Here is a 25,353-nt window from a genome sequence, read left to right on the forward strand (position 1 = left end):
ATACTTTATTTATTTATTTTATTTATTTTTTTTTTTGCGGTACGCGGGCCTCTCACTGTTGTGGCCTCTCCCATCGCGGAGCACAGGCTCCGGACGCACAGGCTTAGCGGCCACGGCTCACGGGCCCAGCCGCCTCGTGGCACATGGGATCCTCCTGGACTGGGGCACGAACCCGCATCCCCCTCATCGGCAGGCGGACTCTCAACCACTGCGCCACAGGGAAGCCCTCATTTTTATTTTTTTTAATAAACGTATTTATTTATTTTTGGCTGAGTTGGGTCTTTGTTGCTATGTGCGGGCTTTCTCTAGTTGTGGTGAGCGGGGGCTACTCTTCGTTGCTGTGTGGGGGCTTCTCATTGCAGTGGCTTCTCTTGCTGCAGAGCACGGGCTCTAGGCGCGTGGGCTTCAGTAGTTGTGGCGCGGGCTTCAGTAGTTGGGCGGGCTTCAGTAGCTGTGGCACGTGGGCTCTAGAGCACAGGCTCAGTAGTTGCGGCGCACGGGCTTATTTGCTCCGTGGCATGTGGGATCTTCCTGGACCAGGGCTCAAACCTGTGTCGCCTGCATTGGCAGGTGTATTCTTAACCACTGTACCACCAGGGAAGCTTGGTTGGATATTTCTATAAGGTAAATTCTTAGACTAAAAATTGCTATGTCAAAAGACATGCACATTTAAATTTTGAAGTGCTCTGCCCAAAACGTAAGTTTACTTATTTACATGGTTAGTCATAGTTTGACAACCAAGGAGCTGTTTTAAGTGAATTGTGCAGTGAGACAGTTCGGTTAAAAACTGTCTTTTCTTTCTTTCTTTTTTTTAAAAAAAATTTATTTAATTAATTTATTTATTTTTGGCTGTGTTGGGTCTCCATTGCTGTGCGTGGGCTTTCTGTAGTTGCGGCAAGTGGGGGCTACTCTTTGTTGTGATGCTTCGGCTTCTCATTGGGGTGGCTTCTCTTGTTGTGGAGCATGGGCTCTAGGCGTGCGGGCTTCAGTAGTTGTGGTTCACGGGCTCAGTAGTTGTGGCGCACAGGCTTAGTTGCTCCGCAGCATGTGGGATCTTCCCTGACCAGGGCTCGAACCCATGTCCCCTGCATTGGCAGGCAGATTCTTAACCACTGTGCCACCAGGGAAGTCCCTCCTTCAGATATGTCTTTGACAATTTTCTCCCTTACATTTTCAAAACTACTTTATCTTCTTTAACTCTCTTGCACCTCCTGACCTGATTCTATAATTTTGTCACTTGTCTTCTATTTTGTTATATTATCTATCATATAGATATGATAAAGTTTTTTCTTGGTGTTATCTTCCAATCTTTTTGCTACATTTCTCACTTTGTCATACTTTAAATTTTCAAGTAAGATTTTTTGTTTTGTTTTTATTTTTGTTTTCAATTAAAAAAATTTTTGGCTGCACTGCATGGCATGTGGGATCTTCGTTCCCTGACCAGGGCTCAAACCTGCGCCCCCTGCATTGGAAGCTTGGAGTCTTAACCACTGGACTGCCAGGGAAGTCCCTTTTGTTTTCTGAATGTTCCTACTTTTATAGACTCCTATCTTTCCATAGATGCAGTATCGCTTATTTTGCAAAGATGTTAATGTTATACATTTTCAAAAGTTTTATTTTGCTCCCCATGTCCTGAGTTCCTTTTTGTTTGTTTGTTTTTTTAAGACTATTTTGGTTCTGTCTTTCCATCTTGAAGGCTTTCTTCAGCTGACTAGTGAATTTAGGCTCTTAGCTCATACTTTCTTTAAGAATGAGACAACAAAAAGCTAGAAACTGTGGCTGGCAGAACTGGTTAAATGGTGGCCTGGTTAATTATGGGGTGGCCTGGCTGTGCTCTTTTTTTTTTTTTTTTTTTTTTTTTGTGGTATGCGGGCCTCCCTCTGTTGCGGCCTCTCCCGTTGCCGAGCACAGGCTCCGGACGCGCAGGCTCAGCGGCCATGGCTCACGGGCCCAGCCGCTCCGCGGCATGTGGGATCCTCCCAGACCGGGGCGCGAACCCGGTTCCCCTGCATCGGCAGGCGGACGCGCAACCACTGCGCCACCAGGGAAGCCCTATGCTCTTTTATTGGGTTCTCAGAGAGGAATCCTCCAATACTATGGTTAACAGAATGTTGTTGAGGCAGAGCAGGAGAGTGATAAGGGATCCATGAGTCAGTCTGTGGCATTCACTTAATCTCCTTGTTTGTGGTGTGCTTCCCTTGCCCTCAGGTGCTCCTGGAGCCCCCAAGCCTAGTGTCTCTCCACTAGGGAACTTCTAGATTTCTCCTGGGGTGAGGGAGTGGCAATCTCCCAGCTGCATGGGATCTGGGTTTATAACTGCTCCATTAAAAATTTTCACCTGGATCTTCTGTTTTCAGCTCAACTCTATCTCTACCTTCAGAGGTACCTGATGCCTCCAATTCCTACACTTTTTTGAGGCTTTTACTAAAATGAAGCTTCCAGGTTGTTCCATTCCAGTTTAGTTTCCACCTCCCTCTGATCAGTCAGGTTAGTTACCACTCCTCTACCTGCTTCCCGCTTGTATTACTGTGTTGATGTCATCTATTCTCCCATTAATTCTGTGCTTTTTTCACCCACTTACAGTCAACGCATCGTTTCTGATGAGTACTATCTTGTCCTTAGTTTGCTTGATTTTGCTGTTGTATTTGAAACTGTAGACCACTCATTATAGAAACTTTATCATCCTTTGGCTTCTGTGGCCACCTGTTTTTTGTTTTGTTTTCCTTTTGCCACATCATCTTACCTTCTTCTTTTGGTTCTTTGTTCTTCCACTGCTTATCCCTTAACTGTTGTTTCCCAGGTCTCTTCCTCTTACATTTTCATTTACACATTTTCTATCCAGTGCATGGATTTAACCACTTCCTTAATGCTGTTGACTCCCAAATCTGTATCTGTGGCCCCAGACCCACATAAAGCTCAGAAACAAGACAAAGGAAACAAGGACCCTGTTTCCCTATATCTTAATCCCAAGGAAAAACAAACACCCTGGAGCCAAAACAGGGTCCTTTTAGATAAAGAAAATAGAAGGAGTGAAGGGAAGCATTCAATGTAAGAAACAAAGTAGGAGCTGTACTAGTCATGATATGGGAGCTTTTGCCTAAATCACAGTGACTCAACACAAGAAAAGTTTATTTATCTGTCACACAAAATCTGCTGTGGATTGGGTCAACTCTCCAGGGCAGCTGTCCTCCTATATTGGCTCACTACTTCCTGCCTTTTCAATTTCATGGAACTTCCATTTCGATACATGTTGTGAATGTCACCATGCTAGAAGAGGACATAGCTGCACAGCTGAGCACAGGCAATTAAGTGCCTGCATCTGGAGGTGAAAATGTGTCAGTCAGGTTTCCATTCATTGGCCAAAGCAAGTCACATGGCCACCCCCAACTTCAAGGGGACAAGGAAGGGCAATCCTCTCTCACCCTGAGAATCGATTCTGTTGAACAGTAGTAACTGACAGCAGTGAAAATATTTGGTCTAAAATAGAAAATTTGGCCTTCAGGTATCTTTTCATTTTTATACTTCCAGTCCTAGCTTGGTGGCTGGTACAGAGGGGGGAGGGGTCAATATTATTTGAATTTAGGTATGTGTTAGAAGATGATTTAATAAGTCTATTTGAAAAGGTGCTCAGAAAAGTCTGAGTTGATGCCTTATTTTCCTTCAAAAACAGGAACATTCAAGAATCCTTCCACTGATGTTGCTGCTGGGCTCAAAGTTGGAGTAGTTTTTCAAAAATAGTTCTTGGGGCATCTAAATACTTGGAAGCCTCATTAAGAATTCAAGTTTAAAGTCTGAAGAGAAGGCATTTCATAGCCCTGTTGTTTACATTTACCTTGGTCAACATCCCTAACCAGCCTCAAACACAACGGGCAATCTGGAAGGGGGAAAAGTTACAAAATATTGCCCTGAGTCAGGTAGGCAGGTAGGGTTGTGTGTGTGTGTGTGTGTGTGTGTGTGTGTGTGTGTGTGTGTTGATATGAATGGGTATTACGTGTGCATATGCACTTCTCATGTTGTGTGGACAGTGATAGTCGTGTTGCCTATAGGTATACTTATGGACAGATAAATATGAACCTCTTGGAGTATGAAATTAACACATGAGTTCTGAGCTCCAGTTGATAGCCCCTCTCTTATATTTTCCACACTGCTTCCATGAGATACTGCTTCTTGCCCTGTGATGGACACTTTTCAACATATAGATTAAATCGTTAAAGGTGAAGTACCAAAAGGAGGTGGTGATGAGAGGCAGTAATAAATGACTGGTGTAGAGGAATGCAAAGGATCCAAAAGAGAGATTGTCTGTTCAGAATTTATTTAGGATTTTCCAGGTGTTTTTCATACCAAAAGTGTTCTGTAGTTCCTCTCCTTAGAGTAAAGCTTTCTATTTGTTTAAATTATCAATATATACACTTATCATAAAAAATTCAAGCAACAAAGACAAGGGCAAAGAAGAAAGTTAACAAAATCATCCAATATCCCAAGAATGATGATGACCAGTATCAGGCGAACATCGTTCTGGGTGTTTCTAATGTTAGGAACAGAGAGGAGGACAATAAACATCATTGTCCTCTGGTTTTCCTCCTACTTTGCTGGCTCCTCTGCCTCTTCCAGGGTCTCAGTGGTGAGGAGTCCCAGGGTCAGCCCCACATTCTCATCTCCATCTTTACTTTACCCACTGGAAATCTGGCCAGGTCTACAGCTTTCAATGATACCTGGATGCTGATGGCTCTCAAATTTCTATCTCCAGCCTTGTCCTTTGGAAGCCAAACAGCTAGACTGCAGGGAGTTGGAGAGTGAAGAAACATTGAGAAAATAGAGATCCAGTTGGATTCTCTTTCTTTTAGCTCTGAAGTTACATGAGCCGCCGATACTTGTAGATACACTGATACTGCTAACACTAATTTTCAAATCTTAATGCCTTCTAATATTACCTATCATTTTTTGACCACCTACTACATGTTAGGTATCGTGCCATGTGTTTCACATATATTAACTCATGTTATGCTCATGACTCTGTGAGGTGGTATTTTAAGAAATAACAAGAAACCCCCAAACCAAGACTTCGCATCGTAGACAACTTGTCCAAACTGAAACAGCTAGTAGGTATTAGAGTTAGGATGTAATGTCAGGGGACCCATGCTCTTTCTGGTATGCTACACTGCCTCCATTTGCATTGCAATATAAATTTTAGTTATCAGTTTGACCATTTCACACACACATATACAGAGACACAAACCAAGTTGGGATTTTGATTGGGATTGCACTGAATTTATAGATTAATTTGGGGAGAACCGTCATCTTATATCAATGCTATTGACTGTTCCAAACGTGAATTGGTCTTTTCCTCCCTTTATTTAAGTCTTCTTTAATTTTCCTAGTAAGATTTTGTGGTTTTCATTGTGAAGCAGCAATTGATTCACCACAACCCCAACGAGGCAGGGGACTTCCGGGGGTCAGAATACTAAGACTTGATGGATAAGAAGTACAATAAGGGAACTGCAAAAATGTGGGCAGAAAAAAAATGATTAAAGGTCCCACCAAGTAAAGCAACAATTTCAAGAATTTTAAAGTGGACAGCAATAGCGGGGTGTATAACGTATTGTAAGATGCAGACAGCAAATGGCCTTGTGCCCTGCCAGCAACAGGGATGCCAGGAACTCTGGAGAGTATTTGCATAATGTAACCTACTGTAGACTGTTGATTCAGCACCAATTTTTCATGAGGAGGACACTGTGACTGTTAACTGAGGCATGATGTTTGTCATCTTTAAAAGTGAAGAGCAGGTTAGGCTGAACCCAGGCCAGGATTGCCTTCTGGGCCCTCCTCTCCCTCTTCCATTTCTGTAACGTTCTCCAACCTGCTGGCACTACCTCCTCGGCACCCTCCCATTTCCTCACAACCTTCCTCTTGCCACCCACAGTTAGACCTGCCTTATCCTATACTTCTCCATACGTGGACCCCCCAACCCTCCCCCCTCCCCATCTCCCCCATTTATATTTAGGGTATTCAAGTGTTCAGAGAAAGAGTGGATAGAGGATCCACTTAGTACACATTGCATGTGTATTAAATGACAGATAGCTAGGTAGCTATTTCTCAAATTAGGGTCCAAAGACCTAATCCTAGAGGTTTGAGAGGTCCACAGGAATTTGGATAGTAATAATTTATTGAGCACTTACATGTTCCAGGAGCTGTTTGAAATACTTTACATGTATTTAGTTTCACTATAACCCTTTAAAGCAGATGCCCTTATGTCCATTTAACAGATGAGCAAACTTAGCAACACGCCCTTATCCCCATCAAAGAGATGAGCAGTCATGGAAAGGCTGAGTTATTAGCTCAAGGTTATACATCTAGTAAACGGTAGAGTGGGGGACTCAAACCTAGGCAGTCTGGCTCCAGAGCTAATGATCTCAACCACTTTGCAATGCTGTCATCTGGGTCTTGACTGGGACTAGGTGGTCCAAGATGGCCTCATGCATGTGCCTGGTAGTTAGCTGCGGCTATTGGCTGTTGCCTCCTCCTCCATGTGGTCTTTCCAGCAGGATACTCCGGACCTTTTTATGTGGCAGCCAAATTCCAGGATTGTACCATAAGTCATGGAACAGATAGGCTTTCTTTTTTTTTTTTTCCAAAAGCACGACATGATTATATTTTAACACAAAACCAAAATAAAGGGAAGGAGTTGAGTAAACTGGATTTACTCAACTCCTGCTATTAACATATCAGAGTTTTATGTAAGATTTTTTTCTTTCTTTTTTTTTTAAAAACACAACATGATTATATTTTAATACACAACCAAAATACAAAACACCATAGTAAACTGATGGCAATAAAATATGGTATTTCATTTGCACTGCACGATAAATGGTTAACATCCTTTCATAAATGAGTTCTTAGAAACCAGTAACAAAGACATTGATATACCAAGCGAAATGAAAAAAAAAAAAAAAAAAAAAAAAAGAAAATGAAATAACACAAGTGACTAGTAAGGATTAAGCATATATGTAGATAGGCTTATAGATCAAATTAAGATGCTTGAATCACATTGTTTATGTGGCAGCTTTAAAACATGTCCCCAAATTCTTGGACACTGTTTCCATTGAGAGGTGGAGGTCCATATCCCCTTCTCTTTTATATGGGCTGGTCTTAGTGGCTTGCTGGTAGCTAGCAGAATACAGTGGAAGTGATGCTCCATTACTTCTTAGGATAAGTCATTAAAGGCCAAGAACCTGGTTCTTTTCAGACACTCGCTCTCAGGGAAGCCAGCTGCCATGTGAGAAGTCTGACATGTTGGAGGGTGTGTGTGAAGGTACTCTGGTTCACAGTCCCAGCTGAGCTTCCAGCCAGCCAACAGCCAGCCTCAACTGTCAGCCACATGAGTGTGCCATCTTGGATGTCCAGCCTAGATGAACCTTTAAATGACTGCAGCTGCAGTGACATCTGATAAGAGACACCAACAAAGAACTGCCCAAGCAAGCCTTTCCTGAATTTCTATTTCCTGAATTTCTATTTCTATTTCTACAAAACCATGAGCAAAATAAACTGGCTATTTAAGCCACTAAGTTTGATTTAACATGTTCACTTAAAGAGCAGCAACAGTTTATCAACCAATTTAAAACAGAATGAGAAGCAAGGAGAAATAAAAGGAGTAGATAAACAAGCTTAGGATAGGGTATAAGCAGGGTGTAAGGACCATAGCACTTAAAACCATAGATGGCATGATTTTAAGGACGGGAGTGGAGGCTAAGCAAGGGGTTTTGGCAGACTGAAGGGGTCTGGAATCGACATACATCTGAATGATACAGAAGCAAGTGTGTCTGGTCATAACTGTAGCTGGCCATTAGCTGGCTGAGCAGCTAGGGATTTATCTGCTTTTCTTGTGCAGTGACTACATGAGGCCATAATGGGGCTATAATGGGTATCACTAGTTGGTGGCCAATTTAGGAATGACATAGTTGTCAGTCGAGAGGTAGTATGATTCATGCCTTACTAATATTTAAAGTTTACTTGGTCTACCTCCTTCTATCTGAAGTAGCACTTTCATTTGTTCCATCCTTTTTATCTATGTTCAACACATATCCATTTACTCTGCGTGTAACATGTCTCATAAGCAAATTGTGTCTACATTTTTATTTCTCTTATTTTCTATAGCAGAACTGAATATTCATAAAGCATACAGCAAACACATTACAGCAAGCCCCAAGGAACAAGCACTTAGAGCATGGTTGTGATGTCCCACTTACTGGCTAAAGCAAGTCACGGGGCCGAGCCCACAGTCATGTGGGACAGGTCTACACAAGGGAATGGATACCATAAGGCACGATTATTGGGACCACTACTGAAACAATCTAACACTAACACATAGCTAGGAAGTGGTTGATCCAGTCATCGAATTTTCAGCAATCTGTTTCTGGAGCCCAAACACAAAACTGGTGTCCTGGAGACTGCTGGGAATTCCTACTGAAGGGCTTTTTCAAACCTCTCTTCCCAGGCCCCAGCCCAAGCCCAATGAGTCAGAATCTCTTGGGGGTAAAAGGGATATGTGGGGGTGGGGGCGGGTGGTGGTGGTAGAAATCCCAAGAATTTAAATAACTCTGTAGAAGATTCCAACACACACTGGGAGGTGTAGGGGGTTTCAAAGACAAGAAAGTCTCTACAAAGAGCTTCCATTTTCCACAGAGAAAATTCTTGTCATTATTACACCAGAGGCACTGCCCTGAAATTTAAAAGTTTAAAAAATTGCTTTCCATGTTTAAGTTAGAGCAGTGGTTCTCAAATGTTGTATGCATCAGTATTAACTGGAGGGCTTGCTAAAACGCAGACAGGGCCCAACCCCCAGTTTCAGATTCAGGAGGTCTCTGGTGGAGCACACAAATTTTCATGTCTCACAAGCTCTGCTGTCCAGGGACCACACTTTGAGAACCACCGGGTTACAGCAGTAGGAGGATTTAGTGATACCGTTCCTCCCTTGACTCGCATTTATATATTGCATTTACATTCTTATAGCACATCTACTGCATACAAGGTCTCGGGCTGGGTGCAGCAGTGGGTATGATAAGGATAGGATTTAGATCTTGATTACACTTGAGCAGATTTATTCTCTAAGTGGATCTATGCTCTAAGAAGACAGGAAGCCTAAGTGTCTTTAGACAGGTTCAGATAAAGCAGAGATCTCCTCCCTTAACAAGAGATAAATTAAAGCTTGGAATAGCAGACCCTATGAACTGGGGCCTTGAAAGATGCCTAGGACACGTGGAAATGGTGGAGGATCGCAGAACTCTTTCCACCTTGGCAAAGAGAAAAAAACCAACCAAACAAACCTGGACAACCACCTGGAAAAGGTCTGTGACATTCTTGCCTCAGGCTCCAGCGTCTCTAAGCTGCTTGCGTCAGAACAGGCAAAGGTGTTCTCAGAGTCAAGGTCTCAGTCTCAGACTCTTCTTGGGAAGGGGGAGAACTGGCCTAGCCCTCCCTCTGGGGCTCCCAGAGCGGGTGCCTCGGAGACCCGGTTGTCTGGCCGAAGTCTGAGTGTGCGCGGACTTGGCGAAGGGCGCGGCCTGGGCGCTTCAATGTTCCAAAGCCTGAGCAGTGCGCTGTGGCCGGGCCCGTGCCGGGCGAGAGGGCCTACACGCTGGAGCATCGTTCAGAACCAGCCTCAGATTCAGGCACGGCGCTAGGGGGGACCGGGTGGCAGCCGTACTACTCAGGCAACCGGAGGCCAGCGCAAGGGGCAAGTTCCCTCTCTTTCTCCACCTTCATGCTTCGGAGGGGGAGGGGACACGCGTGCACCCTCTTTGGCCCGGAGAAAGCGCGGCCCGCAAGCCTGCACAATGCGCCTGCGCGGCCCCGCCTCACCCACCCCGCCTCTTTTCTTCGTCCCGCCCTGTTACCCCCTATATTGCCGCTAGGGGTAGCGGCGGCGGCTATGGTCTGAGAGCGCGGCTGCTCTGAGGGCGCGGAAGCCGTACGGTGTGGGGACTAGGGCTGGCAAGAGGGTGGGAAAACCGGCGAGAGGAGGGCGGTGCCGGGGTAGGGCGGTGCCGGGGAAGGGCGGCGCGTGGCTGACTCATCTCTCAGGAAGATCAGACTGACAGACACAAACCCTTGCAGAAACCGCCCGCCCGCGCCGCTCCTTTTTGGTTGGGAGGCGCCCGCCCGCACTACCCGCCCGCCTTCTCCGGGAGCGCTCTCCCGGCCCGGCCGCCTCAGAGAAAGTTTTTGTCGTCGGGAGGGACCGGAGGCGCCGCGAGCCTTTGGGAAGGGAAGGAGGACTGAAGAGGAGGCTCCAGCCGCGCGGGCCCGGCGAGTGCATGGTTCCCGGCGCCTCGGCTGCCTGTCAGGAGGACATCGGGGCGGGGTCGGGCTGAGCCCAGCTCCTTCTTCCCGCGGGCTCGCCAGAAATCACCCTCCCGGACTGCCGCGGGGCGTCCCCGCTCCTCAGCCCGCCATGTCCCGGCTGCTGCCGCTGCTGAGGAGCCGGACCGCGCGCAGCCTGAGGCCGGGCCCGGTCGCCGCGCCCCGCCCGCCGTCCTGGTGCTGCTGCGGGCGGGGGCTGCTGGCGCTCGCGGCCGCGGGCGGCCCCCGGGAGCTGGGCACCCACCCCAAGAAGGAGCCCATGGAGGCGCTGAACACGGCGCAGGGCGCGCGCGACTTCATCTACAGCCTGCACTCCAGCGAGAGGAGCTGCCTGCTCAAGGAGCTGCACCGCTTCGAGTCCATTGCCATCGCCCAAGGTAAGGGGGGCGCGAGGGGGGCGAGCCGGGGGCGGAGGGGCGGGTGCCTAGAGCCCTCCCCTACCCCGCCTGCGCCCCGGCCGCCCGGCCGCCCGGCCGCCCCTCGGCCTGGGCCCCTTGCCGCCGGCCTCCTCGCCCGCTTGGCCTCGCGCCTGGGACGTCCGGGGGGACGGGGGGAACTTTGCGCCTCCTGAGTGTCCCCGGGGCAGGTAGGACAGGCGCGGATCATGCCAGGCAGCCAGGGCCAACGCTTGGCTGGTTCCTCCCCAGCCTCACAGTTGGAGCGTCAGCCCCAATTACCAACCGACGCTGATTTGATTTTGTTTAGATTTGCTGTGCCTCCCGTCCCCCAGCCCTCCTGTCCCCCTGTAGTCCTTGCTGCTTACTTGTGAACGTGCAGCCATGCCGGTGGCCTGCGGTGCCTCCTTCCAAAGCGCTACAAAGCCGAGAGGCAGGGGGAAAGTTCGCTTAATGGTTATCAAACGAAGATGTGTCAGGGTCCGAAAGAAGGGGTGTTGCTTGGTTAAGGCAGAGGTGTTCTCAGCGGCTTGTTTGCGTACACCTCCAGTTGGATTCATTTAAGCAGCCGAAGGAAAGATTTTGCTGGGAAACTGAAAGCGTGGATCAGACCAGCAACTGCAGATGCATACTTGCAAGCCCATCACAGGCTTGGCGCTGCCCAAGTGAGACTCCCGTTTTTGTTGTGCCCCCAGAGGATGAAAGAATGCAGTAGTTAAGAAGGTATTTTTCTGGAAATCTGTGGCTCTGCAATAAAAAGCGGACTTCTGCTCAAAAATAGTTCGGAATGGTGAAAGCCAAGCCATTTTTAAGCTAACCTGTTAAAAGAGGATATTTTTCAAATCGGTGCAGCATGCTGGTATGTCAGACTTTGAGTCCAAGTGAAAAAGCTAAAAAGTCAGAAAATCAGAAGGATGAAAGGGCCCAATGATCAAATCATTCAGTCTTAAGATACTTTGGCCGTTTAAATACCGTGATACAGACAGAATACATTGCTGCTGTTTTATGTTATACATTCTGGTGTGTTGGAAAGTGTTTTGTGTTTTTTGGGGTTGTGTTTTGGTTGTTTGTTTGTTTTAAGTTTACTCCTCCCCTCCCTCAAGGTTGGTAGGTACATAAGCATTCCATAGGTTCCATAAATTAAGAGCACATTTATTTGGAGCAAGGCATTTGATCTGCCACAGGCACTTGAAAGTGCTTCTTTGGTCTGTGTTCAGAAATGGAGGAGAGAATTGTCTACCTCATAAGCAGGACTTTTCTACACTACTTCTTTAGAAACTTTTTATTAGTTGTGCCTTTTAACTGTTTTTTTTTCCCTCCGTTCAGGGAATTGTGGACCAATTTATGGTGTTGGATGATTCCAGACATTGTCTACCCACAGTGCTTCTATAGGAAAAATGTAACATCACAATCAATTTGGTTACTAAATGTAATTATGATATTACATGAAGTCATAATCAAATACTAGCATATTTGTGAGCTATGTGTGCACTCAGTGTGTGGTTTTAAAATATTCACTTCTGAAAATGTGACCCTTGGAAAACTTTAAAGACGTTCATGCTGAAGCATTAGTTTTAGGAATCTTTCTCCATGGGTAAGACTGTTTGAACACACATTTGGCCTTTTCTAAGTAATTGCTTGGAAATTCTGCATTAACATTGTTACAAGATTGGAGGGCCTTATTAATATGATTTTATGACAGTGCATGAAAAGCATGTCCTGTGATACAAATGGATAAATTTTGCCTCATACCTTATTATTTTAGCACATGCCAGTAGGAATGCTACATTTTCCAGTGAAAATGGAAAATGTATTTTAAAATTTAACATGGTTTTAACTATTCTGGAAAGGACCTATAAACTTCAGTCAATGGAGATCAGTTAGCGTCAATTAAACTTAACAATACATACGTTATATGAGAGAGAAGTTGGTAATTTAAGTTGTCTTTGTTCAAGATAAAAGATATAGGAAACAATGTGGTATTCAAATGCTTATTTGACTTAAAAGCTAAAGAACTTAAGAGTTTAACTCAACTAATTTTGCCAATGTTGATGACTAAATTATTGCTCTTTGACTCAAGTGACACTTATTGATGATGATGGTTTAATTTTTAGTACAGTCTTAGTGTTCCTCTTGTTTTCAATATCAACACATATAGTTTCTATGGAGATAACTGGGATCATCACTAGTAAATTACCCTATTCATTAACCATTTAAGGTAGAGAGGATTATTATGTTGAGAATGCATACTGCTCATTCTATTGCTGAAATCAATTTTTTCCCCAGACAAATGAAAAATTGCCATGTTTTTCTTTTATTGTTGCTTTTTGAGTGTTTTTAAATGCTCAACCCATGTATTAAATATGTGTGTACTAAGTGCACTTTCTAATGAAATAAATTATGTTAAAAGAGCTGTTTCTTACAATAGGAAATCTTATGTGTTCTTGGAAAGAGTGCTTGCATGATCTAATGAAGTGTTTTGGATTTGGTGTGGAAACATTACAGGAAAAGAAAATCTGTGCTTTGAAATGGAAGTGGGGTCTACTGTTGAAATTTGTTATATTTGCCCTTATCTTTCTTACGTGTTTATCAGTAGGCATTTGATATAGTCTGTGACAAGATAAAGCTTTAGAATCAGTTTGTAATAGATAAGGCAGACTTTGTGGGATGTCTTTTTATAGTTAAGTAAGATACTGTGATTTTTAAATTACAAACTGATTTCTTTCCTAGTTTTAAAAAAGTTGATGTTCTGTTCTCAACTTATCTGCTCAACCTGCTCTCTATTCTTCCAGAAAGAGTCCATATTTTTCTGATAGTGCACTGTTGGTTCATTGTTTTTACAAGTAGGACTGGCAAGCTGATGTTATTACTATTGCCTTTTAATTTTAGCTGAGCTTTTTAAACCAACTTTGTTTTCAAGTTTTGTAGTTACTATTTCGATTTATAATTATTTAAAAAATATTTTTAAATACCTATTTGGTTTTTGAAGGATGAGCAGTGCTCACTGCATTAGTTAGTTCTACATTGCTGTACAACAAATTACCCCAAAGCACAGTGGCTTAAAACAAACATGTATTGTCTCATGGTTTCTGAGGATCAGGAGTCCTGGGGCAGCTTAGGGGGATGTTTCTGCCTCAGGGTCTCTCATGAAGTTGTAATCAAGCTTTCAGCTAGGGCTGCATCATTGAAGTCTTGACTGGGGCTGGAAGAACCAGTTCCAAGAAGGCTCACTCACATGGCTATTGGCTAGAAGTCTCAATTCCTTGCTGTGTGGGTCTCTCCACAGGGCTGCCTGCGTGTTTCAAGACATGGCAGCTGTATTCCTCCAGAATGAGTGATGAGAGAGAGACACCTAAGCTGGAAGCCACAGTCTTTTATAACCTGGTCTTAGAAGAGATAGTCCATCCTTTTTTGCCCTCATCGTACGCTGTGGGAGCATACTATACAGGCAGGGTGTGAATACCAGGAGGTGGAAATCATTGGGGGGGGTCATCTTGGAGGCTGCCTTCACACTTATTTAGGTGTTGTAATTAATGCTCATTGGAGAATTACACAGAAAGGTAAGAGCTGGCTTTTGGAGAGGCACAATGAAAGATATGATTTGAAAAGAGGACCTTCCTAGGGAATATTTTTGTTAAATGTGTACTTAAAGTATTTTTAAAAATGAGATTCTTTTTATATATAGCAAATAAGGGATGTTTTGGGGAAACAGAGCAGTTTTTCTATCAATGTTAGATCTTAATCAGCTTGCATTTTTTTTTCTGTTTCTCTGTGTGATAATTGTATATGTTTAAAAAAAATTTTTTTACAATTTTTTTTTTACCATTTATCTTCATCCATATAGATACACCATATAATTCTAAATTTAATCTTGTGGTTCCCCACCGTTGTGATTATTTACTTAAGGTAGCATGAGGAGTTTTGTTTTGAGAACTTGCCATATAGCATAATTAGAATACATAGAAACAAATATGATTTTTTGTGGAGTTCCAGTCCACTAGGGATCTTGGACTCTTAACAAGAGTATCCCCATTTTTCTCAGCTCTTTGTATAGGATTATATAAGAAAGTGGCAGTGCTGTTAAGCTATTAGCCTCTAGATGAATTGGAGATAATCTTGGCTTTTGCGCAAAGAGAATAAGAAAGAGGGCAAGAAAACATTTCATACTCCAAATTAAGATTTGTGAATAAAGATATTTAGGTGCCTTAGTTGAAACAGTAAAAGTGGAATAAAGGAATAACTAGACCTGCAAGAGGAGAAGAACAGGATGAGGATATGAAATGTGGATTGAGTCAGGAAGAGTGAGTGATCTCTAATAAGCTGAGAGCTTCTATATCCTGGCCCTGGATAAATAAATGAAGCTTTGTTACAATCAGTTATTTTATCAATATGGAAAGAACCTAATTATAGCAGTATATTCCAGCAAGCTTAATTATGATACTTTAGAGTTAATGGGAATGTTGGAGTAGCCCTATAACTAGGGATTACTGCCTAGCAAACAGATAATATAAATAGGATTTTTTTCCATTACAAAATGGATATATTCTATTTAACAATCTTTAATCATCATTTAACATATAACTTGAGGTCCAGAGTTATTTGTGACATAAAACAACGACCGTTCCATTATTTCTCATGATTTTGTGGATCAGGAATATAGGCAGGGCTCAGCTGGCTGATTCGTCTCTTTCACGTGGTATCTATGGGGGTCACTCGGTAAACGGCTGGCAGATGAGCTGGTCACAGAGTCCAAGATGGCTTCACTCACTTGTCTGGCGCTTTGTTGGACATGGCTGGAAGGCTGGGTTCAATGAGAACTATTGACCAGAGTAGATGCATGTGATCTCACCAGTATGACAGTCTTAAAATGGTCAGGACTTCTAGAGAAAATGTTCCAAGAGAGCTAAGTAGAAGCTGTTGAGACTTTGTTATCAGCTTCCCATTGTTGCTGTAACAAATTGCCACAAATATAGTGGCTTAAAACAACACAGATTTATTCTCTTAGTGTTCTGGAAGTCTGAGGTCCAAAATTAGACTTAAGGGGCTAAAATAAAAGTGTTAGCAATGCTCTGTCCTTCTGGAGGCTCTAGGGGAGAATCTGGTCCTTGTTTCTTCCAGCTTTTGGTATTCCTTGGTTCTTGCTCACATTAATCTCTGCTTCAGTTGTCACATCATTGACATTTTTGCCTCTCTTTTATAAGGACCCTCGTGATTACATTTAAGGCCCACCTGGATAGTTCAGGATAATCTTTCTCAGAATCCTTAACTTAATCACATCTGCAAACTCTCCTTTGCCATATGAGGTGATGTATTCATAGGTAGGAGGATTAGGGGAAGGGTATTATTCAACCTACCACAGTTTATGACCTAGCCTTGCAAGTCCCAGAATGTCATTTCTGCTGCATGCTATTGGTCAAACAAGTCACTAAGACCAGTCTAGATTCAAGGGAAGGGAAATTAGGAGGAGATATTCTATGTAGGCAACCATAACTAATAATTGTAGTTTGTTCCTTTATATCAGTTCCTTTATATCCTTTATAACATTTAAAAATTAATCGTTTCTGTTGGAAATCTTGTATTACATCTTTCTTTATTATTAGTTTTTGTTTGTCTTAAGACTTTTGACCATTCGTTCTTGTACGGAGTGCCAGTTTAGTGATAGTGATTCGTTTGATTGATAGATATAGAGAGAGACAGAGGGAGACAGAGATGTATAGGACTCTTTCCTCTATATCAGGGCATCTTAACCTTGGCGGTATCGACGTTTGGGCTGGATAATTCTTGTTGTGGGGCTGTCCTCCACATAGGATATTTAGCAGCATCCCTGTCTTCTAGCCACTAGATGCCAGTAGCACCCTCCCACCCTCCTCACCCCAAGTTTTGTGTACCAAAAATGTCTCTAGACATTGCCAGATATTCCCTGGAGGAGACACTGGGTGGGAGGAAAGGGAGGAATTTAGCAAAACCAATCTGCTTGAGGGCCATCGCTTTATATGAAATGCTATATCAGACTCTTCACCTCATTATCAAATAAATGAGCTTTGTGATAACTCTTTTCCTTGATTGTGATGTCCTTTCACTTCTAAGTTCTTAACTAAATTCTAAATATTAGACCCTTAGAAAATAGGGCTTCCAGATAAGTCAAACACTGCCATAGTTGAATTCACCAGTAATTTGCTGGTGTTCCTCTCAATAGTCACTATTTTCTTACTTTTTATAGCAGTTGTGACAAGCAAATTTTTATAAAGATGTTTGTAGATAGGAAAATTGAAATAATATAAAGTCTGCAACTCCTCTGTACAAAACATCATTCCTCTTAATCTCTGAAACGTTTACTTTGACTGTGTTTGATGGCAACATATTTGAACATACTGCTTTTTTCTCTGCCTTAGTAAAAGTATAACGGGCACAGTTTTGCTTGTACCAGATGTCCGAGTCCTTGTATACTGTATTTTAATACGATGATTTTCTTTGGGGCTACTTAACTTCTGTTTGTAGAGATACTAGTCATCACACCAGATGCCCCCAGAACGCTGTGCTGTTTCCGTTGGCATGCTTTCAGACCGTGTCATAGCGCTGGCGAGAAGTGTCAGATTTGTTCTGCCCCTGCCCCGCTCCATCCCCAGTGCCCTCGGACCGCTCTGCTCTATCCTCATTCGTCCCTTGTGGTAAACTTTGCTGCTGTGGAAGGAGGTCTGCTTCTCGGGCATCTCTGTTGTTGTTTCTAATGTCTGCTCTTTGTCATGGTGGTTTTTTTTTTTTTTTTTTCCCTTCTTATTTTTCTTTCAGTATCTCTTTCTCTCTTCACCCTTATGCTATTCAGTAGGATTTAATCTTGATAGACATTTCAGGGTCACAGACCACTACTCTCCTGTCTCTGCAGCTAGCCAGTCGCACCTATCACATAGTTATGGACCTCTGACTCTTCAGATCTCACACCGAAGATCTTGTATTTCTGCTAATGTTACGATTATGGCCGTTCAACGGATTGTTGTTGTAAATACCTGAAAGGCACTTAGGTTCAGAGAAGTTTAGGTTAGAATGGTGTTCTTTACTTGGTTTAGTTTAGATTTTCTGTCTTCTTTCTGAGTTTTAGGGTAGACTATTTAGGGCACTGGGTTATTAAAACATTTGTAATTTTGAAAATAGCATGATATTTTGTAATATAACTTCTGAATTTCTGTTGTATAATGGTTCTTATATTTTATAGAAGACATCCCACTGCTACCACTATTGCTGCTGCCAACACCATTTTCATTACCATTACTTAGCAGTTATTGAATGTTTGCTACAGACATACTGAGCTAATTGAGTTTTCATGTAATTTTTCTGTTTACTTCTCTTGGAGAGAGAAGGAATTATCTTTATTCTATGGATTAAGATGCTGAGGCTAAGAGGAGCTTGCCCAAGATCCTAAAATCTCTGTGGCAGCGTAGAGTTTTTAGCTTAGCTTTGTTTGACTTTAAAATCCCTGTTATTATTATTGCATCTTTCTGTAGATATTCGTACCTGGAATTGTTTTAACACGTGCTGGGAAAAAAGGTAACAACTCAAATGCTCAATAAAAGTCACATGTGCTGGTAGTATATCTTAGTCTATCTTTTTTATATGTTTGCATAATATACACATTCAATACAAAAGCAAATATAGCATTGTTACTTTAAAAATAAGGGAAATCAAAGTAAAATCAATGTGCAAAAAAGTTTATAAATTGTGGGGGAATTTTGAAAAAGTCAGAAAACTAGTATTTGGGACTTCCAACTGTTATAAATCTTTAACTTTCTAACCGTTATTCTAATTTTTCTTTAGATTTATAAATGAGTTTAAAAAAAATCTAAACTTAGAAAATTTATTTGTGTAACAAATATATGTTACTCTCCCTACCATAATAGACTCGATACTGCATATTGGAGGTGTGTCAGATAATTAATTCAGGGAAATACTCTCATGAAACCTACATTTTTGAGAGAGGAAAGATAAGAGCAATAAAGTAAATAATAAAATAATTATAGATAGTGTGTGCTATTAGAAGAATAAATAGAAGGACATTTACTTTACTTAAAGTGATCTGGGAAGGCCTCTGTTTAGGTATTATTTAATCTGAAAATAAAGGATTGAGAAGAAGCCATTCATTCAGACAGATGGAGGAAGAGCATTCTCAGAAGGAAAAGCAAATACCAAGAGCCTGAGATAGGAAGGGACTTCACATAGTGTAGAAATTGAAATAAGGCAAATATGAGTGGAACTTAATGAACAAAGGGTAGAGTGGAATGGGATGAGATGTAGGTAGGCAGAAGCAGATTAGCCAGGACCTTTCTGGGTAAACCATATGAAGGCCATTCAAGCATTTAAGCATTAGTGAAATAATGGTATTTGAAGAGCCCTCTGGTTGCTATTGGAGAACAGATTGGAGGGTGCAAATGTGTAAGCTGGGAAGCCACTTAGGAAGCTGTTACAGTAGTCTAGGCTAGCAATGATGGTGGCTGAGACTAGGTGGCCATAGAGATGAAGAGGAGGAGATGGAGTCAAGATATACTTGAGAGAGTGAACTGATGGGACTTGCTGATGGGTTAGAAAGGGTCAGATAATTAAGGGAAAGGAAATAGTAAGTGATGACTTAGGTTTCTGACTATACTGAGTAAAAAGTGTTATTATTAACTGTGAGGGAGAAGACTGGGGAAAGAATAGATTTGGGGGTGTGGAACTTAAAGTGTTAATTTTGGATGTGTCAAATTTTAGATACCTTTGTGAATATAAATGGAGATGTCAAATAAGTAGGTGTGTGTGTTTATGCGTGTGTGTGTATTTATACACTTAAATCTGGAGCTCATAGAAGTTTAGGCTGAAGATGTAAGTGTGGGTGTCAACAGCTGTATATAGATGGAGAGGAAGATCCAGGACAGAACTCTGAAAACACCAATGTTTATTGGAAGGGAAAATGAAGAAGGATCAGAACTAGAGGGAGACTGAGGAGTGTCTACAAAGTCAGGAAAAATAACAAGAATAGTGTATTCCAGAAGCTAAGTGAAGAAGACAGCATTTCAAGAAAGAGGGAATGATCTGATGCTTTAGATGGTTCAAACAAGAGGAAGACTGGCGGGTGGGAGGGTGGAGTAAAGAAGGTCTATTGGATATAATAACACAAAAGAGAGTGATGTCTTTGTCAAGCATTATGTGGGGAGAAGCCAGATTTTAGTTGGCTGAGGAGGGAGTATCAATAAGGAAGGATTTGGGCTTCCTTGGTGGCGCAGATGTCTTTGTCAAGCATTATGTGGGGAGAAGCCAGATTTTAGTTGGCTGAGGAGGGAGTATCAATAAGGAAGGATTTGGGCTTCCCTGGTGGCGCAGTGGTTGAGAATCCGCCTGCCGATGCAGGGGACGCGGGTTCGTGTCCCGGTCTGGGAGGATCCCACGTGCTGCGGAGCGGCTGGGCCCGTGAGCTATGGCCGCTGAGGCTGCGCGTCTGGAGCCTGTGCTCCCGCAACGGGAGAGGCCACAACAGAGAGAGGCCAGCGTACCACACACACAAAAAAAAAAAAAAAAAAGGAAGGATTCAACTCGATAGTGCTGTATTAAAAACATTTATTTTAATCCCATCAATGTCCATTTTACTTATCCCATTTCTTAATAGCCATCTGAAGATTTCCATCCTGCTGGGACAAGTCCCGTGAGTCTTCTCTTTCTGATTCCTCTTTATTCTGAAACTTTCAATATTTGCTTTATTTACCTGCTTAATAACCCTTTAACAATTTCTACCTTTTGGGGAAGAGTACCTTGACTTTCCCCTTGGTTTCCTCCCATTCTCTTGTTAATTAACTGAATGCTTTTTTTTTTTTTTTTTGCGTTACGCGGGCCTCTCACTGTTGTGGCCTCAGCGGCCATGGCTCACGGGCCCAGCCGCTCTGCGGCACGTGGGATCTTCCCGGACCGGGGCATGAACCCGTGTCCCCTGCATCGGCAGGCGGACTCTCAACCACTGTGCCACCAGGGAAGCCCAGGATTCAACTCTTTAAAGGGAACTTTGGATATGGAGGGCAGGAGGTGTTGGGCAGTAGCTTGAGTACTACTAAGATTCCCTCTTTCCTCATCGGTCAGAAGTCTGAACTTTTTTTAAATGTATGTTACTCGTTTACTCATTTTTTACAGAGTCCTGTGTAGAATTCTAGTTTATCAGAGAAAAATGTAATATCACAGGTAAGCAAATTATACCTCTTTTTAGCAGTATTGTGTAGAAAATATACAGGCCATTTAGCAAGTAATGTCTTTTCATTTTCTTTGGTAAGAAGCTTAGAGAAATCAAGAAGATGATTTGAAACAACACTTTCAAATTAAAATACCTAAAGGCTAGGGAGAACATTTTTGTCCTGGGATGTGGCAAACTGGATGGTTAGTCACCCTACCTGCCCACAGGTGACAGTATTTTTGCCGTTCTCACAGATTAAGGCTTTTGACTCATAGGAGAGGTTGAGAAAGGGATCCAGGTAGAGTTTCATGTCCCTTCTGCACTACTGCTTTTTCCCTTCCTCTAGGTCTGTACCACAATGGACGCTTTCTTAGGGCTCCTTCTATTACCTTTTGTGTCTGGTGAGATTTCTGGTGAAAGAACCTGCAAGAAGGTGCAGACTCCCACAATTTATTCATACCCTAATGCCTTCACACTGTTGCACTGGCTGTCACTCTGCCTTCACCTGTTCCCTTACTATTCTAGCAGTATTCTTATGGTGTCCAGTTGCATCTGTCTCAAGTAAGCATGTGCTAACGTCTCCTCTGTCCTTGCAGGTGCCTGCTTCTCTTTTGATTTAGGGCCAATTGTTTGCTTTGTGACTTGAGTTCTCTGATGGGTTTGAAATGTCATAAATTTGAATTTAGTTTGACTTCATTTCACTGTAAGGGTGGGAGCAATACTCTTTGTAGCTCTCTATATCCCACAGTGAAAACTAGAACTTGCTGCACAAAGTTTAATGTACATATAAAATGATCTGGGAATCTTACTGAAATACAGATGCTGTTTCAGTAGATTTGGGGTTGAGCTTGAGTTCTGCATTTCTAACAAGTTCCCAATGATTCAGTGCTACAGGTCCAGGGGGGCAATATTTTGAGTAGCAAGGTTATAGCAAGTGTTTTTGTTTTTAAGGTGAGAAAGTTGAGGTCATGTAGATAAACTCAGGCATCCTTGCATTTTGAAAGGAAACAGGCAAACATGTGAGAGTGATAATGTAAGATGTGGCATATTTTGTGAGCTGGTAGAATTTTGTTTGTGTGTTAGAAAGATCTTATGGTTTAAAAAAACATTATCATAGCATTTTTTTCTACTCAGAGGGACCTGTTAAGAACATTACAAAAAGTGTGAATTGTTAACACTGATTTTATAGTTATGCAACGATCACTTTTGAGTAATAAATGCTGTGTAATAGATTTATTCCTTTGTTCTCATTTCTTTTTCTTTCCCATTATTACCTTGAATGTACTGTTCAGTGGTTAGTCTCATTTCTTCAGTGAACCGAGTCCTGTGTCATACTTTTTTCTTCTGCTTTTCTTCATCCTGTTCTTCCTATGTTTTCTCCACTCAATTTTGTATTACTTTTAAAATTTAGAAACAATCTCAAATGTCTGAAAAGGTTTCAAGTGTAGTACGCTAAGATTTATTTTCCTTCCTCTGAATCATTTGAGAATAAGTTGCTGACATGATGCTCTGTCATCCCTGGCACAGGGTAGGTTCTTTGGGAAGCAGTCTCTGAGACAAAATTTAGCATGCAGGAAGTTTACTGGGAGTGCTGTTTGGAATCCTCACCTTTGAAAGGGAAGGGAAGGAAGGAGTTTTGGGCAGAGGTAGAAGTAAAGTGATGCAGTCTCAACCGAAGCCTTAGCTGAACCTGAGGAGAGGTCTAGAGATAGAACGACCCTTCAGTGCTGTCCTGAGTTGGGTGAGAGGTCCAGGCCTCTTCCTCTGTGAAATGACGTGTGGAACTGCCCTGGGTAGGGGCAGAGCCTTGGGTGAGGCAGCATTCTTCAGCTGAAAGCAGTCCCCTAAGCGGACTGTCACTGAGGGCTGTCTCTCGGGAGGACTTCGGGCAGCTGAGGATCAACTGTGCATCACGATGCCCACTCCAACTGGAGTGCTTTGGCCTATGCTTCCTGCAAAGAAGAATATTGTCCCATATAAGCCACACTATAGCATGGATAGATTACTACCGTCTTATTCTCTGGCATTCAGGCTTCACCAGTTGTCCCAGTAATGCTCCTTTACACCAAAAAGATCCAGTCCAGAATCACATGTTGCATTTAGAATTTCCTTTATTTGAAACAGTTTCTCAGTCTTTCCTTTGGCTTTCATTACCTTGATCGTTTTGAGGATTACAGACCAGTTATTTTGTAGCATATACTTCAATTTGGTTTTGTCTCTTTCCTCATGAATAGATTCCAGTTATGCATCTTAAGTAGGAATATCACAGAAGTAATTTTATGTTCTTTTTTCATCCTATCAGTTGCTCATGATTTTTCTTTGTTCCTGATGATGTTAACTATTTCTTGGTTAACCATTTCCTTTGAACATTTGACAAAGTAATATCTGTCTGACTTATCCACTAGACAGTTACTATTTTCCTTTTTGTAATTAATATTTTGTGGGGAGGTACCTTGAGTCGATGAAATATCCCATTCCTCATCAACTATTCAAGTTATGAATTCATATCAATATATATTCATGAATTCTTATTCTATTTAATGGGTTACAATTCATTACCTTCATTTTTGACCCTCAAACAGTCCCATATTTCACCAGTGGTAACTCTTTCAAGTTGGCTTCTGTGTCTTTTTGACATCTCCATTACTCTTTGAATGTTTCCTTACTTTTTGGCACCATGAGATATTCTAGGCTAATCTTAGCACATTTCCTACCCTAGCCCTGGAATCAGCCATTTCTATAAGGAGCCCTGTTTTTTTTCATTGTAGAATGGTATTTAGAAACCAAGACGTGCACATTAGGTGTGCTCATAGCTATTAGGGTGTTGCTGTTCTCAGGCCCCCACAGTGGACAGAGTTAGTGAATATATGAATGTATGTATTTATATACATGATAAATATTATTTATATTTCTCTATCCATATCTATTATAACATAAGAGTTCATAACAATTTTTCCAATCCTGATCCAACATCACAGGGTACATTCTTGTTTCTGTCTTTCTGTATTTCTAACTTTATTCTCTGATGGAAAAATACCTGACTCCCATTATCCTTAATATATTTATTCTTTTGATCATTCCTCCTACATGTCATCAAGATCCCATCACCACCATTGAATTTATGCTCATTTCATTAAATAATTCATTTTTTTTGTTATTGCTGTCAGTCCCTGCTTTACACAGTTCCCATAAGCATGAATTTTAGTAACCTTGTTTTAGTTAAATAACACCAGTCCCCAACAACAAGGTTCAAATTTTATTTACCACGGTATATTAACTCTGAGTAGTTGCATAAAGTATTAACTTTGCTGCTAGCTCCTCAGTCCACAAATCACTGTGTAAAAACAGGGGGTGCCTCATGATTGTGACCAATCATATCACTCTTTCACGGTCTGTCAGTGATTGGTCACTACTTATCTGTTATTCAGTTCACACACAGACAGCAAAATGTGTAGTTGTGTTGCCTCCTTGTCTCCCAGTGATAAACCTATAAGACGTTTAAAAAAAAAAAAGATAATGAAAAGGGAATGGACCAAAAAAGATGAAAATGTGGCAAAGTGATAATGCTGAAGTGAAATTTTAATCAAATGTAAATGAGGTTATAGAAGAAATAGCTGACTGTGGGAATGTTCACGCTGCTGTTGAACTGCTGCCATTTGAGAGACTCCAGATATGCAGCCAGAGGAGCTAAGAGACCACAAACTTATGGACATGAATGAGGAAAGTGAGAAGTTTGTGATGAAAAGGATGATGTTCCAGAGAAGTGACTCTGGTAAAAATTTCACATTAAAGGAACTCTCAGATATTTCATGATATTAAACATATGAAAGATAAAATGCAAGCTATTTCAGACTTAGAAAGGAGTGTGACAATTCACCAAGGCATAGAAAAGATGCTTGTTCCATATTGTAAGGTATATGATGAGAAAGAGAGTGCTAGCACGATTGAAGTGACTTTTGATCATTTAAGTTTTTTTTACAAAGCATAAAACACTTTATTTCTTAGTGTTTCTAATATTTTAAATTACAGTATATTAAATAAACATGAGTTTTACTATTTAAAAACTTTCCCTATGTATTTATAACTGCCAGTAAGAGAATTTTTAATGTTTTAGAAAAAAAAATTTTTTTAAGGTCACAGAACAATTGTGATTTTTCCCATCAGTTATTGTTTGCTTTGCAGCTTGCATTGTCATTTTTATATCCCCACACTATTGTGCAAAATGAGGACTGCCCATATTCTAGCATGTTTCACTTCAAAATTTCATATACATTTGAAAACTTATACATATTTTATTTATATTATTGCTTGAATACATTGATTTAAAAATATTTTTAGCATGCAGGTATCCTAAACCCGAGATTGCCATTGTGAAGCGAGCGAAGGAGGTATCATCAGCAGAGACCCCTGATAGTTTTG

The 25,353-nt window shown here is 41.9% G+C and overlaps 2 protein-coding genes across 2 annotated transcripts in view; one reads left to right on the forward strand and one right to left on the reverse strand.

Moving 5' to 3' along the window:
* The window catches only part of RNF139 (ring finger protein 139), a 106,781-nt gene extending 96,983 nt beyond the window's left edge, over window positions 1-9,798 (reverse strand). The window contains exon 1 of the mRNA XM_055091238.1: window positions 9,321-9,798. The gene's annotated coding sequence lies outside the window, so the exon portion shown is untranslated. The remainder of the gene's footprint in view (window positions 1-9,320) is intronic.
* Window positions 9,799-10,104: 306 nt separating this feature from the next.
* TMEM65 (transmembrane protein 65) overlaps window positions 10,105-25,353 on the forward strand; it is a 45,175-nt gene continuing 29,926 nt past the window's right edge. The window contains exon 1 of the mRNA XM_024129418.3: window positions 10,105-10,733. Within this exon, the coding sequence (XP_023985186.1) occupies window positions 10,448-10,733 (286 nt within the window). The 5' untranslated portion in view covers window positions 10,105-10,447. The remainder of the gene's footprint in view (window positions 10,734-25,353) is intronic.

The sequence above is a fragment of the Physeter macrocephalus genome, chromosome 15 (assembly GCF_002837175.3).
Source record: "Physeter macrocephalus isolate SW-GA chromosome 15, ASM283717v5, whole genome shotgun sequence".
NCBI classification, from domain to species: domain Eukaryota; kingdom Metazoa; phylum Chordata; class Mammalia; order Artiodactyla; family Physeteridae; genus Physeter; species Physeter macrocephalus.